Raw genomic sequence first — 19,644 nt, forward strand, 5'->3', positions numbered from 1 at the left:
TCTCCATCTTTAGCTATAAATGAGATATCATCTGCGATACAAAATGAAGCACATAGGATAAAAAATAAAGTCTTTAAACCAACCAAAGAAAGGTCAAACGTATTTAACCCTAAAATTAATAGTCTTTCTGTGCCCGTGTTTGATTAGGTAATGGGGATACACAAACCTAACCTAGTACACCGAAGGGAAACAGCCTTAAACATACTTGAGCTTGAAACCAAAATCAAGGTGGACGTGTTCTTATGGCTAACAATATATTTACCACGTGATTTTATTTTGAATTGTTCCCAACATAAACACTATTGGCGCCTAACATCTGCTACTAGTAAGCAAATGCCATGACCACCGACTGGTCCACCAACCTGGCAGAGCCGTCGCTGGAGATCCAAGCCCTGATTTTAGCCATCCAATCGCGGGCTGTTCCTGGGTCGAATCAGAAAGGGTTGTTCTGATCAATTCTAGAGGAGCTCTGTCGGGTCGGAGAAAAACCCGAGACATGGGAAAACAACCCCTTACGATTAAGGCCATAACCTTACCACATCAGGTACCTGCCTCAAAATTATCTTTCACTCGTTTGTATATCGTGAGTTGTCAATTGCAAAGTCACTGATAATATCTTCAAAGATATATAAGCATCATAATAAGAGAATTACAAGGCTTCCAAAAAACAAACGTTACTGATAATATCTTAGTATAATGAGTACCAAATGTCCCTTCCCAGTTTTCCAGGTGTCCCTTGAGGGACTCGCTTTGTGGCGCTTTGAGACTTCATCTACAATTACTGAAATTGAATTCTCAATTAACCTTACAGCTTCAACTAAGAGTCAAACTAGTCTCCTCTCAAAAAAAAAAGAGTCAAACCAGTCATTTCAGAGAATAGTATAACCTATTTACGAAAGAAGAAAAGAAACAGTTAAAACTCCGGGATGTAAGAGTTGCATTGACATCTCACAAACTGGTTCAATTGGTTACCAGCGAGTCCATCCAATTCATGCCTGCAACAAAAGAAGAAAAGTCGCTACAAATTCAAGGAATGAAAATCATGTAAACCAAAATTTTTCACTGAATCCTGCAATATTGTGATCCAAGACGCTAATATAAATTATTTGGAACATAAGATCAACAACAAAAGACTATCATTTCTAAGACAGTCACATAGCTCAAATTCAGCAAAGCCCATTGACAATACGTGATGACATCTAGCACTGACATTGGGTGATGCATATAGTTTTTGCATGTAGAAACTAGACTAATGAGAAATTTTGCACAGTGAGACAAATAGCACGTACTATGCCCCCTCCTGCTACGAACATCAAAAGTCATACAAAATGTCAACTTAAGTACATCAAGCAAAAAAACCCCTAGAGAACCTGTAAACATGACTCAGGCAGAAAATATAATCGCATATCTAATAATAAAAGGAAAATCTAGAGCATCAAGACGCTTTGATGCTTCATAAAACACTGACAATAAAAGCTATATCACCCAAGCTCATCCATTGTTTTCATACAACTATAATTCAAAGAAGCTTTATCCCAACCATTTGAAGCAAGCTACAAAAATCCAGTTTCAATCAACTTTATCTAGGATCCAATAAGCTAACAATGAGAATCCAATTAGTGAGTCAATTGTACATGAACCATCTTAGCCCGATCACTCTCAGTTCATTATCAACTAGTACATCTACCTTTTCATGAATGCACTACTTCATCCTTTCCGTCTTACCATTAATTGGATTTGTCTCTGCAGAGACTACCATTTTAATTGAAACGAAACAGGAAAAAACTAATTTATGTCAACATTCTCACACCATACACACAATCTTAATGTAAGGTTGTTCCTAAAACTATACACCATGTCGTACTAGAAAACATTATCTTTTATGTTACCTTAAAATTTTCTCATAGCACCAAGAAAGGGCTAACTCAAATTTGACAGAAGGTCCGAAAAATAAATAAATAAATGATAATATTTTATAAATAAAATAAACCGTGCAGATACAAAAGAAAAAATATGTAAGAGAAACTATCTTTTCCTAACTAAAATTGTGGGACGAGGCCATATGATGTGGAAGTCTACACTAACAATCCAGTTTGCAATAACCCTACACTCCTAGCTTAGAAAAGAATCGACCCAACTACATTCAGAAAGAAGTCCTATATCCAATGTTTGACCCCATTTTATCTAGATCCATCTCTTTCAAAGCACAAATCATCATTGCCATCATCTCTTTGCATCAGCTCAACTCACATTCTTTCAAACCTCCTTCAGACTTCATAACCCCTGCAACTTGAATCAAGTAGATTCTTTTTCTCGATAAGTCAAATAGCTCTTTAAGCAAAAGAAAACTTGAGAAAAACTCAAGGACAAAAGGGGGGAAATTTTCTCCAACCATTGTATCCAACTTAAGATGTTGACGCCAGTGGCAATATAATATCTATCTTAACCATATAATATATAAATGAGTTGTGGCACATCCATAATGCCTGTAGAGAAACATGGCTAGACCATCCATATGCAAGTCAGACAACCCAAATACCATGGTGATAGGTGACTTTCAAATCAGTCACCTGAACTCCCCACCAAAACCATACCATCACATAGACGCACTTGATGGAGGTGGAGTAGCCACTAATCATGTCCTCTAATGGTAATCAGTTGCAGTAATTCATGCTGAAGCATGAAAGTTTTTTTTTTTTTTTTTTTTTTGTTTATAAGTAAAATAATTCATTAAAAGTGCAAAGGACACCACCCATATACACATGAAATATACAAGAAAAAGAAACCCAACTAGTCAAGAAAGAGAAAAGATAGCACAAAAATCTGCAAAGCGAGTCCCTCCAGCAGTCCCCTTCGGTGCAAGTCAATGATCAAGAGGGTTTTATAGATGGTCCTCACTTGCCTGTAGTGACAGTCGTTTCTCCCTCCTATTTGGGTTGTAGCCCCTCAGGCATTCCTGCCGATGACAAAGATGGGGTGTCGAATGGTTAGGAGGTTGAGGATCCCTCCTTGGAGATTCAGGATGCCATTGAAGAGGACCTTCTTCGAATTGTAAAGCTTGTGCGTCCAAAGAACAAAGGTAGGAGGGAGGTGTTGAATCTAAATAGCTCAATTAACTACGGTGATGCAAGCATAACTTGTCGGCCAGGGAAAGGCAAGGCTCATGTGCTGTAGCTTGTATGCTCCATGTGGGTTCTGGGTTTGAGGGTCTTAGGGTTGAGGGTTTATTTGGGTTTCTTCTTGTGGCCAGTTTTGATTGTTCTTGTGCATACTTCCTATGTATGTAGGGGCGCCTTACGCTTTTTTTTTATAAAATTTATTACTTATCAAAAAAAAAAAAATTTGAGAAGGGCGTTAACAGAGATCTACTCAAAGAAGGATCTAAGAAAATAAAGCTGCAAGTCCGAACTCGTCTTCTCGCAATCATCGAAACTTCAAACATTCATTTCTTTCCAAATGCACCACATTAACAAGAAGGGATTGTATTCCAAACAATATTAATATCATTTCGATTGACCCTTCCTTTCCAACAAGCCGGAAGATCCACCACCCGTCTAGGCATAACCTACTCTACTCCAAACATCCAGAAAACCATATTCCACAAATATCTCGCAACATCACAATGAAGGAGATGATCCAGAGATTCCCCACTCTTTTTACACATACAACACCAATCTATCACTATGATGCGACGCTTGCAAAGGTTATCCAATGTGAGGATTTTCCCTAAAAAAGAAGCTGTCCAAGTGAAAAAAAAACCATACTCAAAGGGACCTTAGTCCTCCAAATGCTCTTCCAAGGAAAGGAGACAACGTCAGAAAGGAGAACTTTGTAGAAAATTTTGACCTCAAAAGATCATCTTTTTGAAGGAATCCATCACAGGTTATCGTCATCTCCCCGACCCATCCTAATAGAATACAACACATTGAAAAAAAAAGGAGACACAATCCACCTTCCAACCATGCACTGATCTGATGAAATTAATATCCCAATGTAATAGCGAGATCCATCACTCGGTTCTCATCTCATTTGGAGTCTCGTGGGCCATGCCTAGCAATATCCTAGAGCTACTTCACTATTGGAAGTCTCAAGGTCAATGATAAGAACCTCCACGATATTTGGACAGAAAATAGATAGTGATAGATAAAGACTCCAATTAGGGAATGGAGACAACCACAAAGACAACAGTCTGATTACAATATTCAATACCCAACCTGACTTCACGTCCTAATCTTATACTACTTAAGCAAATAACTACCCACCATAAAATAAGGAAACTAACTACATCATGGTTTATCCTGCGTTGACTAGTCGTGGGATAACATGGTGACAAAAGATAACCACTAAACTACTAACTCTAACCAAAGTGAATAACTGCATGCTTTACCCCACTAAGTCCTCCACGTGCACTTCACCCCACTAAGTCCTCCACTTCACCACACTAAGTCCTCAACTTCCTCCACACGCACCTGTGCTTCCTTAGTGCTGTCAACTACCAAGGCCAAGTATCGTGGCCTAGCTTGGTGCGCTGTCCTGTGGGGGTTCCTACGTGGATCTCCATCAGTCGAGGTCAATCCAAAGAGGCCATATGGAAGGTTATCCCTACTTTACTAATGTAGAGCATTTGGAGAGAAAGAAATCAGCATATTTTTTATGATCGCGAGTCTAATTTGCCACAATTAAAATCATATTTCTTAAGATATCTTTTAGATGGGGTTGTAATGTTTGTTCCTAATTTTTCTTCCTCTAATCTTGTTAGATCTTGTGTAACTTTTTAGATTTTCAACCCCATTAGGATGGTAGCTTCTCTTCTATACTTTATGTGTACGTGAGTTTGGCAATAACTCCATAAGAGTGACCTTCAAAGGACGATCTCCACACCAAACATCATGACAACCATGTTCGAGGGCCATCACCCACCTCAACTCTTACAAAACTTTGGAGAAAGCATCCCAACCCCTCCTAATACATTTCCAAAGACTCGTACCATAAGGCCCAGAGACAATGTTAGTGCACCAAACACCCACCAAACTACCATATTTTATATCCACTACCAAATGCCAGAAAGCCTCTCTCTCCGCAACATACCTCCATAATCACTTTCTCAATAGAGCCTGATTGAAAGTAAGCAAACTCGTGATCCCTAACCTTCCAAGGTAAAGAGGAGTACAAACTTTCTTCCAATTAACTAGATGGAATTTAAACTCTTTCGCCAGACCACCCCACAAGAAATCCCTATGCAATTTTCCTAAGCAATTAGCAACACCAACCAGGATAGGGAAGAGGGAAAGGAAATAGATAGGAAGGTTGGACAACTTGCTCTTAATCAAACATTACTCACCCACCCTTAGATAAGTAGTCTTTTCCACTCTTAATCAGCGTGCTCTTAAGAGGTAATGAGACATTGCAGGAGAGGAAAATTCAGGTAGCCTTTGAATAACCATCAACAACTTTGAAGAATGGAAAATTTCCGAACCTCTCTATTTAATAATATTAAGACAAACTATCTTAGATAGTTTAAGAGGGCAGTGGAAAGTATAAATGGTAGAGTAGGTTAATGTTCTAACTAATATTAGTAAGGCAAGTGGTAGTAGTGAAATACCAAATGCATATATAAAGAGGACAAAAGTAAACACCTGCTGCTTTTTCTTCTTCGGCCTTCTTTTTCTTCGGGGTTTATGAGCGTCAGAGTTGGAACTTAGATTGCTACTGTGACCTGTCTTTGAATTTGAGGAACCCCTTGATTTGAAGGAAGAACAACTTCTGCTATTTGATGTATTGCTGGATGTTGACATTTCAGCCCTCTGTGTTGATTTATTTTTGCTTGATGAAGGCCCAAATCTTGATTGAGAACGACTTGAACTTGAGGCTGTAATGGTGGCTGGGCGGGGTGGAGGCATTAAAACTCTAGCAGAAACCTGCCTCTATATAGATATATTGAAGTGAGGAAAAGAAGAGAATAGGCCAAAAGAGTCGATCGGTTTCTTTTAACAATGCATACTAAAACTAGACAACAAACCTGATTCCTTTCATCACTGGACATGCCAGATGCAGCTTTACCAGAAGCGCTAGAAGCCTGTTCCCTGAAAAATCAATCACAAATGTTTTAGATGCACATTTACTCAAACCCAAAACCAACTTCTTAATAGAAGATACAAAATCAACATAAATGCAAGATCATATGGGTAGTCATTTTCACTGCTAATGTACCAAATAAGAGCTTGCACGAACGGGTTCAATTAAATCAGTATTGGAATTGACTCTTCAAGCAATTACAATGTTGTCAATCATCTGTATAAAAACTTATGCACACTTTTATCTGTGCTTCCATCTCAATCCTCAATTTATTTTTGAATGTGACCAATGAAATCAAATGTGGAATGCATATGCTATTCTTAGTCAATCAATAGAGGATATAGCATTTCCTCTGAAAATAAGAACCATATTCTAAAAACTAGCATTCCTCTCACAGATGCAATAAATACCTAGTACTCTTATCTGTCCATTCATCATCTGCATCTGCTTCATCACTTGAACTACCACTAAGGAAGAAATCATCTTCACTTAGATCCATAAGCCCATCATCCTCACTCCCTGTCTCTGTTGAGAAAAGTTCAAGTAAATACATTATCCTTATGTGCGTAACAAAACTCAAGAAGTTATGATCAAATGAAAAGCTGACCCAGGAGCTTTTAAATTTTTATTTTGGGGGGAGGGGGGGTGAGCAGGAGCAGATAACCAAAAGGGAAAAGGCAGAACATCAAACTTACACGCAGAACTGGACCATTTGGCCTGGACTAACCAAGCTCCTCATACACACTTAAGTTGAAATTTTTTTTTTTTTTTGGGGGGGGGGGGGGGGGGGTTGAGCAGGAGCAGATAACCAAAAGGGAAAAGGCTGAACATTAAACTTACACGCAGAGCTGGACATCTGGCCTGGATTCACCATGCTCCTCAAACACACTTGAGTTTAATGATTACAAGTTTGGTAGCTACGCTTGTCTATCCAAATCCAACCCACTTATTCACCTTTACTCTGATCTTAATAATTTTTTTAACATTTTCAAAACAATTCTTCTTTTATTTTAATATCTCATATTACTAATATCAATAGCTTGGCATGCCAGACCATGGAGCTTCAACGATTTGTCCGGACTTTTTTTTTTTTGGTGATAACTATGGTATCCAGGGCTTCCCCCGACTAGATTCCCGGGACACCATGCAAAGCTCTCCCTCCACACGGGTTGAGTAAAGCTCGGGCTTTCGCCCACGGGCGTGACCCCAAGTAATTATTTACACTCAAAGGGAGTTGAGCCTTAGACCTAATGTTTCACGAGCCACCATAGCCAAATGATTTACCACTCGAGCCAACCCCTAGGGGTTATTTGTCCAGACCTTATATAGGAGCCTTCTAAAAATAATTTTGTTATGTTAACATTTAGATAAGTGATCAAGTCACACCATCCAGTTACATCCCATTTAGCATGCGCATTAAATATCAAGGCTACAGAACATCATTGTTATCTAATATTTTTCTTTTCTGCTCCACAAAAAATGAGTATTGGATTATTGGCAGCATATTTCAGCTTAATTTTATCAAGAAAACAATTTCCAAACAGAAATACCTACAGGACATTCATGTTCAATGAACCATATGCACACCCAAACATATTTCCAACTGCCTTTGCAACTATGTTTTAGGGAGGAATTGTATCCTCTATCCAGCAATTTGAATTAGTATTGAGTCCTAAGACCGTGATTGGGCCCAGTAATATAGGAAAAATAAGTCAATCCCCAAAATGTGGCAAATTGCGAATGGAACTTGAGCAAAGTACCTTCCAAATCCTTCCCACTAGCGGCAGCAGCAACTAAGTTGGCTTTGATCTGCTTGCGCAATTTATTTCTCCTATCAATTATGTCTGAATCATCACCTCCAGTAAATAAAGATACATATTTCTCAGTCTTGGGAAAGAACTGCAATTCAATTAAACATGATCTTTTAGCCACCACAGAAGCATTGCTGGCAAGTGTGTTATTGAAAAAAACAGACCACAAGCCTGATCAAGGTAAAACTGAGTTTCCAGCTCCTTTTAAATAGGACATAAGTTCAATCAAAAATATGTTTGGCATTGTCCTAAAGAAGGCAGTGAACCACCACAGCATTATGTACGAAATAATAATTTGGTTAGGTTAAAACACGTAATAAAAGCTCAAAAAATGTCTTGACAGCAAAACTTATCTAGTTCATCTCATATCTACAAATGCCATATTGCATGAATTATTAAAACAACAGATAAAAAGCATTCAATATATAGCTCACCGTAACATATTCAAGATCTTCTTTTAATTTAGAAAGCTGTTCGGCAATCTCTGCATCTTGTGCCTGACCAGATGAAGCCCGTTGCAATTTCTCTAGACGTCTTATTCTTCTTTCTATCTTTCTTCTCTCTGAACAAGACAAATATTTACTTGGATAGGTTAAGCACAACATTCATTATTGATCCAATTAAATTGCACATCAAGCAAGAAAGTCAACCACGAACTAACTTCAAAGATACTCACCAAAAAATTTTATCTTCCTGTCTCGCAGGAATACTTTGCGTTCAACAGCAAGACGAAAATGGATCTCCTGCTGTTTCTTGAGTTGCTCCACTTCTTTCAACTTCTTTTCCCGGATCTCAGGAGGTAAATCCTTGGGGAAAAAAATCGGCTAGTTAGGATGCATTCCACAACCCAATCCCCCACAAAACTACCCAAAACAAAACAAATGAAAATGAGGCACACATTAATTCGCCAAATGAAAAACAAAACATTTTGTTAGCAATCTAAAGTCAAGGAATGCCTAAGCACTTGTTACACTGAAGCAACTCTACATCATGAAATCTCAACTATAGTAATAGCTGTGATATTAAAATGAACAGAACAAAGCTCAGTCCTAAAATTGCAACTACGTAATTTACGTTCAAGAAGAATCAAACGCCTCTTCTACCAATTTCCCATTTCAGATTGTCAGCATTGCGTGGTAGAAAACCATTCCAAAACAAAAACAAACATATACACATCCACTGCCTATATAAGCATTTCGAGGTTCAAAGACTTGGCCCAAATGGTATTCAACCTAGACAACCTAATTGAGTAGGTCCCACAAAATAAAGATGAGAACATTTTTTTTTAAATAATGCATTTCATTAAAAGTGCAGAAGGGTGCAACCCTAGTACACTAGAAGTGTACAAGAGAAAAACACCTTTAATGAGGAAAAGAAAAACAAAAATCCACAAATTCAAAAAAAGTTAGAAAATTGTGAGATATTATACGCCCTTGTTCATATATAAAGCAATTTGACCAAGACTTTATTTAGCTCTTCTACCAAAATCTCTCGATCTTCAAAAAAACCTTGTCTTCTGCTCTCTCCATATACACCACATTAAGCACAAAAGGGACATCCTCCAAACATTTAAAATGGAACGACTTCACAATTGACCTCTCCAACAACCCAAATCACCCTTCTAGGCATAACCTATTCTACTTCAAAAAAGGTGAAAAATCAAAGTCCATAATTATCTTGCCACTTCACAATGGAGAAGAAGATGATCTATGGATTCCCCGCTCTTTTTACACATATAACACCAGTCCACCAATATGACTTTCTTCTTCCTCAAGTTATCCAAAGTCAGAATCTTCCCAAGAGCCGTTGTCCATACAAGGAAACTCACTCTCAATGAAACCTTGACTCTCCAAATACTCTTCCAAGGAAACGATGAACTAGCAGGAATGGATAACACTTGATAAAACAACCTTACTTCACACTTCCGCCTTTTAGCCACAACAAGCAGAATGGGAAAAAGGGATAAATAATATGTAGGCAAATTGGACAATGTACTTTTAATCAAGGTCAACCTACCTCCCTTGACAAATGCAGCCTCTTCCAACCAGCCAAACGCCTTTCAATTTTTTCTACAATGCTGCTCCATATAGAGGTAGATTTATTTTTTTTTTTTGATAAGTAATTGTAATTATATAAATATAAAAAGCGCAGAGGGGCGCAACCCTTATACACGGGAAGTATACAAGAGAACCCCTAAAAAGGACGAACAGAGGTAGATTTATATGATGCTCCTAAAGGAACAAATACTTCATCGGTAGCATAGCTACCCTACACCCAAAGATATTAGCCAAATTTTCTACATCAACCACTTCACCTACTAGAATAATATCTGAGTTAGATAAATTAATCTTCAACCACGACACCGTTTTGAAAAAGAGAGAGAGAGAGAGAGAGAGAGAGAGAGAGAGAGAGAACGCAAATTACGAAGTTGCTCACTATTAGCCTCTCAAAAGAACAAAATGTCATCCGCAAACAAGAGATTAGACACCGCAAATTCTTCACTATTATTCCTCTACCCCACTAAAAGACTTGACAATATCCCTCTATCCACTGTAGCCGACATCATTTTACACAAGGCCTCCATAACGACCGCAATTAAAAGAGGAGATAACGGACCCCTTGTCTCAAACCACAAGAACCAATAAAGAAACCAAAGGGAACACCATTAACTAGAACAGAAAATCACATCATAGATATAAAATGTGCTATTCAAGCTCGCCATTTCTCCTGAAAAAAACACTTATCTTCAATAACTACAACAAAAACTCCAAATTAACATGATCGTAGGCCTTTTCCAAGTCCAATTTACACAGCAAGCTAGGGACCTCTGATCGAATTCGACTATCAATACATTAATTAGCAACCAAAATTGAGTCCAATATTTGTCCCTCCCTAATAAATGCATTCTACGAACTTGAGATGATCTTCTCCAACACCTTTTCCAACATATTCGCTAGTACCTTAGATATGATTTTATATACACCACCTATTGGATCGAAGTCCTTAGTATCAATGGAACCAGCTTTCTTAGGAATCAGAGAAATAAAAGTTGCATTTATGCTCTTCTCAAAGTTTCCTCTACCATGAAACTCCCTGAATACTGCCATGATATCTTCTTTAAGAACCTCCCAACATGTCTAAAAAAAAAAGCTAATGAGAATCCATGAGGGTCCGGGGCCTTATCACCATTTAGAGTTCTCACCACCTCATATATCTCACTCTCCTTAAATTCTCTTTACCAAGAACCCTCATCTGCACCAATGGAATTAAAAGAAAGCCTATCCAGCTTTGACCTCCAACTAAACTGTTCTGAGTAAAGTTGAAAATAAAGCTGCACTATGTGCTCCTTTATTTATGTAGAATCAAATATGGTCTAGAATTGATAGATTCTTAGTTTCTCCGGAGTGGGAAGAAAGTTTTCCCGAAGTGATTCAGAAGAGAATGCCAAGACTTCTATCCGATCATTTTCCTTTGTTGCTGGATTGTGGGGCACCAAGAGGAGGTAACAAGTACTTTAAGTTTGAGAACATGTGGCTGAAACATGAGGGCTTCGTTGAGCAGGTTAAGAATTGGTGGTTGTCTTATGAATTCTTTGGTTTACCTAGTTTTATTTTGGCTAATAAATTGAAGGCTTTGAAGAAAGATTTGAAGAAATGGAACGTAGAAGTGTTTGGTGATATAGGGAAGAAAAAGAAAGAATTATTGGAGGGTATTCGAGAGCTGGATGCTATTGAAGAATGTCGTAGCTTAGAGGAGGACGAAAGGGTTCGTAAGATTGATATGTCTAGAGAGATAGAGAAAACTCTTCTTTTTGAGGAATTGAACTAGAGACAGAAATCTAGAGCTCTGTGGCTGAAGGAAGGGGACAAGAATACAAAATTTTTTCACAGGGTGGCAAACTCACATCGTAAATTCAATCAAGTGAACTCTTTGAAGATCAATGGTGAAATTTCCAAGAACCCTGCGGAGATTCAGGAGCACATAGTCCAGTTTTACAACAATCTGTACTTTGAGAATTATTCTTGGCGACCAAGGGTGGATGGTCTTTCTTTCCTATCCATTGATGAGGATGAAAGTATTTGGTTAGAAAGAGATTTTGAGTAGAAGGAGGTGTGGGATGTGATCAGGGAGGTGAACGGAGATAAGGCACCAGGTCCAAACGGCTTCACTATGGCATTCTTTCAGAAGTGTCGGGATATTTTAAAATATGATATTATGGCTGTTTTCGCAGAATTTCACTCTCGAGGTAAGTTCGAAAAGAGCTTTAATGCTACTTTCATTTCTTTGATTCCAAAGAAGACTGGTGCCATGGAGGTGAAAGATTTTCGCCCTATTAGTTTGATTGGAGGGATCTACAAGATTATATCCAAGGTCCTTGCGAACAGATTTAAATCTGTTTTGGGCAAGATTATCTCCAACTCTCAGAATGCGTTTATTGGCGGTAGACAAATCTTGGATTCTATGCTTATTGCTAATGAATGTGTGGATAGTCAGATTCGATCGGGGGACCCAGGACTCCTGTGCAAGCTAGATTTGGAGAAGGCATATGATCATGTGAACTGGGATTTCTTGCTTTATTTGTTGCAAAGATGTGGTCTGGGGGAAAAATGGAGGGATTGGATACGTTTTTGTATTTCTACGGTGAGATTCTCTATTCTTGTAAATGGAACCCCGTCGGGTTTTTTTAATAGTTCTCGTGGTTTGCGACAAGGAGATCCTCTTTCTCCTTTGTTGTTTGTGGTGGTTATGGAGGCTTTGAGTCAGATGCTAACTGCCGCATTGGATCAAGGTAATTTGACAGGGTTTTTAGTGGGCTCCAGGGATTCCGAGGCCTTAGTTGTGAATCACCTTCTGTTTGCTGATGACACACTGATCTTTTGTTGTGCTCAAGAAGAACAAATTCGACATTTGAGATGTATCTTCTTATGCTTTGAGGCAGCTTCTGGCTTGAGAATTAACTTAGGAAAATCAGAAATTGTTCCTATTGGTGAAATAGAGGATGTCGAGGGGTTGGCTAATCTTCTTGGATGTCGGGTTGCGTCTTTGCCTATGACTTACTTGGGTTTGCCTTTGGGTGCCTCTTACAAGTCCACTTCTATTTGGAATGGTGTTATTGAAAAAATGGAAAGGAGGTTGGCGGGATGGAAGCGAATGTATTTGTCGAAGGGGGCCCGGTTGACTCTTATTAATAGTACGCTCTCCAATATTCCTACGTATTACTTATCTTTGTTTCCTATTCCAGTGAGGGTGGCTAATCGCCTTGGTAAAATTCAAAAGGATTTTCTTTGGGGTGGCATTGGTGATGAGGCCAAATTTCATATAGTGAATTGGAACAAGATTTGTACTCCTTTGCATGCAGGAGGATTGGGAGCTCACAATTTCATTCAGTTCAATCGAGCACTCCTGGGAAAGTGGTTGTGGAGATATGGTAGGGAGAGAGAGGCTTTATGGCGATTGGTGATTGATGCCAAATTTGAGAGCCTAAAGGGTGGGTGGTGCTCGAAAGAGGTGGCGGGTTCTTTTGGAATGGGTGTATGGAAACATATTAGGAGGGGGTGGGAGAAGTTTCGCAATTTTGTTCGTTTTGAAGTGGGGAATGGATCACATATTAGTTTTTGGTATGATTGGTGGTGTGGGGATAGACCATTGAAGCAATGCTTTCCAGCTCTTTTTAGTATAGTGAGGAACAAAGATGCGAGGGTGGTGGATAATTTGGCTGTTCATAATGGTGTAATTCAGTGGGATGTTCTTTTTACGCATCAAATCCAGGATTGGAAGATGGATATGGTCCTCTCTTCCTTCGATCGACTATACTCCGTTTCGGCTCGACATGAAGAGGGCGACAGGTTAGTGTGGAATCCCTCTAAAAAAGGTTTATTTGAGGTGAGATCCTTTTATGAAGAGCTTATTAGGAAAGATGGCCCACCTTTTCCCTGGAAGAATATATGGCGTGTTAAGGCTCCAACAAGGGTGGCTTTCTTCGTTTGGTCAGCTGCTTTGGGCAAAATATTGACGCATGATAACTTGGGTAAGAGAAATGTTATAGTGATTGAGTGGTGGTGTTTGTGTAAGAAGAGTGGGGAGTCTATTGATCACTTGTTGCTTCATTGCGAAATAGCCCAGGATCTTTGGAGCTACATTCTTACTTTATTTGGAGTAGAGTGGGTTATGCCATGATCGGTGTTGGAGTTGTTGAATAGTTGGGGGCCGGCGATAGGGTGTGGTCGTGCTAAAGAAGCTTGGCGGTTAGCTCCTCTGTGCTTATTGTGGTGTATTTGAAGGGAGCGGAATGCGCGGCTCTTTGAAGATGTAGAGACATCTATGGTGGAGCTACGGAAGCGGTTGCTCAATACGTTATATATTTGGATAGCGTCCCATCATAGTTTGAATGTGTTTACTTATGTAGACTTTTTAAAATTATTCTATGTCCGTCCCTTTTAGGGGTTCTCTTGTATACTTCTTGTGTATAAGGATTGCGCCCCTCTGCGCTTTTTTATAAATTGCAATTACTTATCAAAAAAAAAACTTTCTATTCTTATCACCCTCTCTCAACCAAAGTGCCTCAGATTTTTGCCTCCAACACACTTCTTCATAAAGAATCAGCCTCTCCAAAGCCCTAGAATATTCCTGCTTTCTTTGCCTTTCCTCTACAATCAAAGTACTACCTTCTGCCACTAACTCCTTTTTCTTCTTCCCAACATTGCCAAAGATCTCTTCGTTCCATTTTTTCAAAGTTCTCAATTTACGTGCCAACACAAAGCTAGGAGAACCTTGAAATTTGTATGACTTACATCCTATTTTCACTTGATCCACAAAGCCCTTCGACTTCAACCACATATTCTCAAACTTTAAATACCAACTTCTACTCGAAACCCCATACTCAAGCATCAATGGAAAATGATCACACAAAAGTCTAGGAATTCTCCTTTGAACAACATCAGGAAACTGTTCTTACCAATCAGGAGAAAGAAGAAACCCATAATTCTTGACCAACATTGATTCTCATGATTACTGGACCACGTGAATTTTCCACCCACGAGTGGGATGTCCATAAGACCCCATTCAAATATGAAATATGACAACTCCATCATAGCTGGAGAACGACGGGTATCTCCTAATCTCACTCGGATATCGAATAGCATTAAAATCTCCCTTGTCATTGTCATTATTTGGACCATATACAACCGCAAATGCCCACTCAAAATCATCACAAGTACATCTAAAGGAACACGCAATGGAAAATCTCCCCACATTCTTCCATCTTTTCCATCACCCTTCTATTACACATTAACAAAATCCCTCAAGAAGCTCCTCTCGCCCCTAAATAACACCAATTCACATGTAGACACCCCCATAAACTTCTCACCACCTCCCTAGAGACGCACTCCAATTTAGTTTCTTATAAATAAATTATATCCGCCTTCCAATCCCTAATAAGTCCTCTAATCCTCATCCTTTTATCATTCTCATTCAGCTCTCTCACGTTCCAAGATAGTATCTTAGGCTTCATTAAACACACTATTACCTTTCCCCTTTCCTTTACCTCTATTAGAATGCCCTCCCTTTGTGTCATAATTAATAGAGCTCATTTCCCCCTGTTATATAACTTGGAACAAAATTTAGGGTCACTAAACAAGCCATTCTGGTTCCTACTTGCTTCAATTCCAGTACATAACGTCATCATCAGCTCCTGAAACCCCTCACAAGATAGCCCCACCACATGACAAAAAAACTTCACTCTCTGAAAGACCCAATCTGAGAATTTCGATTCAGGCAGCTCCAGCTCATCCATTACAGCAACAGGATTAACAACCAAAGTCTCAATTCTCTTCAACTCTTCTCCCCTATAAGGCACCACCTTCAGAGAATAAACTTTTTCACTCCCACTAGCATAGTTCGAGCAAGATCCACCCTCAAATTGTAACAATTGGACTTCCTGAATCTCCTAACTACCTTCCCCCAAGCTTTAATCCCATGTTTTTTTATGAACAACTAAAATAAAGTTAAAAGTTTCAACGAAAAATCAATCAAGAAATGCTTAATAAAAAAAATAGAAATTATTTTGTTTTTTGTGTGTAGAACAAGTAGTTAAATTAGTTTATAGCAATCAAAGTAAAAATCAATTCTTCGGAATTTTTTTTTCACTTTGATAACATTTGGTAACATAAGATTTAATTGTAAAAAGAATTATGCGAATAATCCTTTCCCCTTCTTTAAAATCCAAATCCCATTTCTTTTCCAGCATCTCTTTTCGAGGATTGACCTTCTCTACTTTGAAACTCATATCCCCCACTTCGTGGTACCCATTTATTTGCCCATTAAACCACTCTGAAGTAGCGTCGACCACTGCTGGAAAACTTGAATTTAAACCCAATCCCGCTAAATCCGTTTCCCCCTGGCTAATACTCTCACTTCTACTTGCTTTGCTTCCTTTGGCTCTATCTAAACCAAACCCAAGCGCTCCTTCAACCATTCCCGTCGTTAGACTTACAACCATCGGAGATTCTCGTGATGCATTACCATGAACAAGACTTTCCAATCAACCATAGGACTCATCGGTACCTTCTGCCATAATAATTGGCTGCGCAATTGCTGATTCCAACATCCAGCTTAAACTTGCTGTGGAAACAGGTGCTCCCACCTTCACTCTCCACTAGCTCACTGGTTTTGGTTGTACTCGAAGTATGTAAACTGCCACCTTACTCGGACCATATAATATGTTACCCAACTCGACTGGATGGGACTCCATATCTTCTTTACTATTGGATTTCAACACGCCAGGCCCTCCTGGATGACCATTAGGGCCCATTTCATTTAACTCTGGCCCAAGAACCCCATGGCCCGCATTTATGTTACTACCTTCACCATCCTTCAAATTACCTGCAACCTTATCTAACAAATCCTTAGCTAGACCTTTGCTAGGCCTTCAACACTAAATCTAGGGCCATATCTAATCTCACCAAATATCGATCTACTTCCTCTTTAAAAGCAATCAATATATTCCTTAACGTTTGAAAATCCGAAACTCCCTCCAAAACAGCCAGTCTTCTTCAGACTTGCCATGCCAACTTTGTGAGTCCAGGCATTGTTTGCACCTCTATCCTTTCAATACTTTCCAAACCCTTCAACGGTTGTTTCCCCAAATTACCTATTACCCTTCCCAACTAGAGCCTCCATATACGACTGCCAACCTTCCTCCACCATTAAGGACATCACCTCACTAGCACCAAATCCCTCACCATTTCGACTCCTTACACCACCTTTCTGCTCAAAAAACTTCATCACCTCCTTATCTGTGAAACACAATTTCCCCACCCACTTCCTTTTTTTTGATAAGTAAGGACTGTAGTTGGTTAAACCCACCCAATTCCTTCTCAACCCTACGGGATGATAATGAATCCACTCCGCCGTATTCCGAAAGCTCCAGGAATCTTCCATAGCTATTCTCTCTCTGCTGCTAAACATATTCTATTCTACAATCTCGATAGTTCTACGCAACTCTCTCAGATTCTCTACTTTGATCAGTTCCTCCACCTTTTTCATAAACCAAATCACACTCAGCTTGCCAAAATCACTGCTCGATATACACCTCTACTACTCTTGGCGAAACGAACTCCACTATTCTCAACTTCTGACAAAATCCCGAACGGCTTATTAGCTTCGACATAAAAAAGCAAAAAAGGCCAAATAATCCATCACTGCTGCTAGCACAATATTCTAAGTTCACATCCAAACAACTGGAACTAAAATTAGTTAAAGTTCATAGCTCAGTTCATCTTTTTTTTTTTTTTATAAGTAAATCAAGTCTTATTAAAAGCGTAAGGCACCCCTAAGTACACCGGGAGTATACAAAAGGAAACACCTAACTAGGAAGAGAAAAACGAGCAAGGAAATCGACAAAACTAAGCACAGTTCATCTGACAGCATAAAGCAACTAATCGCATGGTATGGAAAGGGAGTAAATCTTGAAGTAAAATCCCTGCCAACATTAAAAATTATGAAATGTTTTATGACATTTTAGCAACCGAAATTAACTTTCCTCCTGCTTGTTTGTCTTGAGTTCGAATCTTCACTCCACACTATATTTCTCATGTCAGTTAAATATTTCATGCGTTGAGCTCAAGAGAAAGAGTTGAGCCCACACTCCTTATAGAATATAAATAAATGATTAAATTTGGGAAAAATATCACTTCCCACAAACGAACACCTTTATATCACTCATCTCTACAAATTTTAACTCACTCTAACTCAGTGCAACTCACACACTATTTTAAAGTTTCAGTGTCAAATCAACTGTCAAGGGTTTTTTTTTTATAAGTGAAATGACTAAATTGTCATTACCGAGAGAAGCCACCTTCTTTTCGCATAAAGGATAATTTAGTAATTTTATATGTTTTTCCATCCAACTTAGCGTCTGATCTTGACAGACGGAAAACTATCACTGAATAAGGTTCAAGCTGCACCGAGTTAAAGTTAATGGGCAATGGATACAGGTAAATAGTTTGTGGGAGGGGGAATGTTATTTACCCTTTAATTTATTATTTCTTATCAACTTCAACTTTAGGGACAAGGCTTAAAAAAAAAAAAAAAACAAACAAACTTTAGGGACAATCGGTTATTTAACACAGTTCACAAAATGCCAGAAAATACACAACCACACAAACCCTAGCCCCAGAAAATCTAACAGAAACTTCTACAAGCAAATTCAGACCAAAAAATTACCAACCAAGAGTTGGAGTGAAAAAAAAGTAGCTACCTTCCTGAGCATGCGCTCGACGGATCGAATCTGGTTCTTGAGCGAGACGGACTTGGGCTTCTTCTCCACGCCCAGGCCTTTCGATCGGCGACCCTGTGCTGGATTGACCCTGCGCTTGCCGTAGCCACCGTGCGCCATGGCGTGCGCTGAAACCGCCGAGACAGAGAACGATTTCTTTGGTGTACGGACAAGGGCGGCTTTTGGGCTAAATGCAAGATTGTGCGTTAGGAGTAGCGCTTGTTTGCCCTTCTGAAAACGGTGGCGAGACTATTATGTGCTCTTGTTTGCCACGTCAGCGGAACATAGTTGAATTCAATTTATTTTGCGGACCTACTTTTTACTTTTCTTCTTTTTTTTTTTTCTTTTTCTTTTTCTTTTTTCTTTTTTTTTTTATCTACACTTACCCTTCTATCTATGGTTGAATTTGAGCCGAGCCGAGCTAAGCTTAAAGTTGTTAGATTCGGCTCGAATATATGAAATACGGGCTCGAGTCGAGTTTTGAAGGGTTATTCGAATTCGAATTGTTAAGAACCTAGCTGAATTCGAGCCTTAACAAGTCGAGCTTCCAATCGAGTTCGATTAGAGTTTTATAATAATTGTTATTTTAAAAAATATATATTAAAATTCAGTACAATTTTAACTTTAATCTATATTTCAAATCTAATATGGAATGTTTATAGTGTTACATATATTATGTTTACTATGTTAATATTTATACACTATAGTTATAAAATCTTATATTTATAAAACTTATTTTTATACATATATATATTAATAAATATGAATACTATATATATATATATATATATATATATATATATATATATATATATATATATACACGCACACACACACACGAGCGAGCTAACGATTCGAGTTGAAGGAATCGAGTTAAACTTATACAAGCCGAGTTCACGAGCTGGCAGAGCCGAGCCAAGTTTATACAAGTCTGTCTCATTTAATATACAAGCAGATTATTATATTCACGAGCGACTTATTTAT

The 19,644-nt window shown here is 38.7% G+C and overlaps 1 protein-coding gene across 2 annotated transcripts; it reads right to left on the reverse strand.

Moving 5' to 3' along the window:
* Positions 1-607: 607 nt before the first annotated feature.
* Positions 608-18,895, reverse strand: LOC133874614 (rRNA-processing protein EFG1). Of its 2 annotated transcripts, none has more exons than XM_062312488.1 (8): positions 18,643-18,895; positions 8,563-8,692; positions 8,321-8,448; positions 7,836-7,974; positions 6,486-6,600; positions 6,020-6,083; positions 5,637-5,918; positions 608-995 (listed from the first exon to the last, which is right to left on the reverse strand). In XM_062312488.1, exons 1-8 carry the CDS (start codon positions 18,778-18,780, stop codon positions 990-992), a joined length of 1,002 nt encoding a protein of 333 aa, XP_062168472.1. In that variant the 5' UTR covers positions 18,781-18,895; the 3' UTR covers positions 608-989. The 2 variants fall into 2 exon arrangements, with proteins under 2 accessions (XP_062168472.1, XP_062168463.1); XM_062312479.1 differs by having other exon boundaries at positions 5,637-5,924.
* Positions 18,896-19,644: the final 749 nt, after the last annotated feature.

The sequence above is a fragment of the Alnus glutinosa genome, chromosome 1 (genome assembly GCF_958979055.1).
Source record: "Alnus glutinosa chromosome 1, dhAlnGlut1.1, whole genome shotgun sequence".
Lineage (NCBI taxonomy): Eukaryota > Viridiplantae > Streptophyta > Magnoliopsida > Fagales > Betulaceae > Alnus > Alnus glutinosa.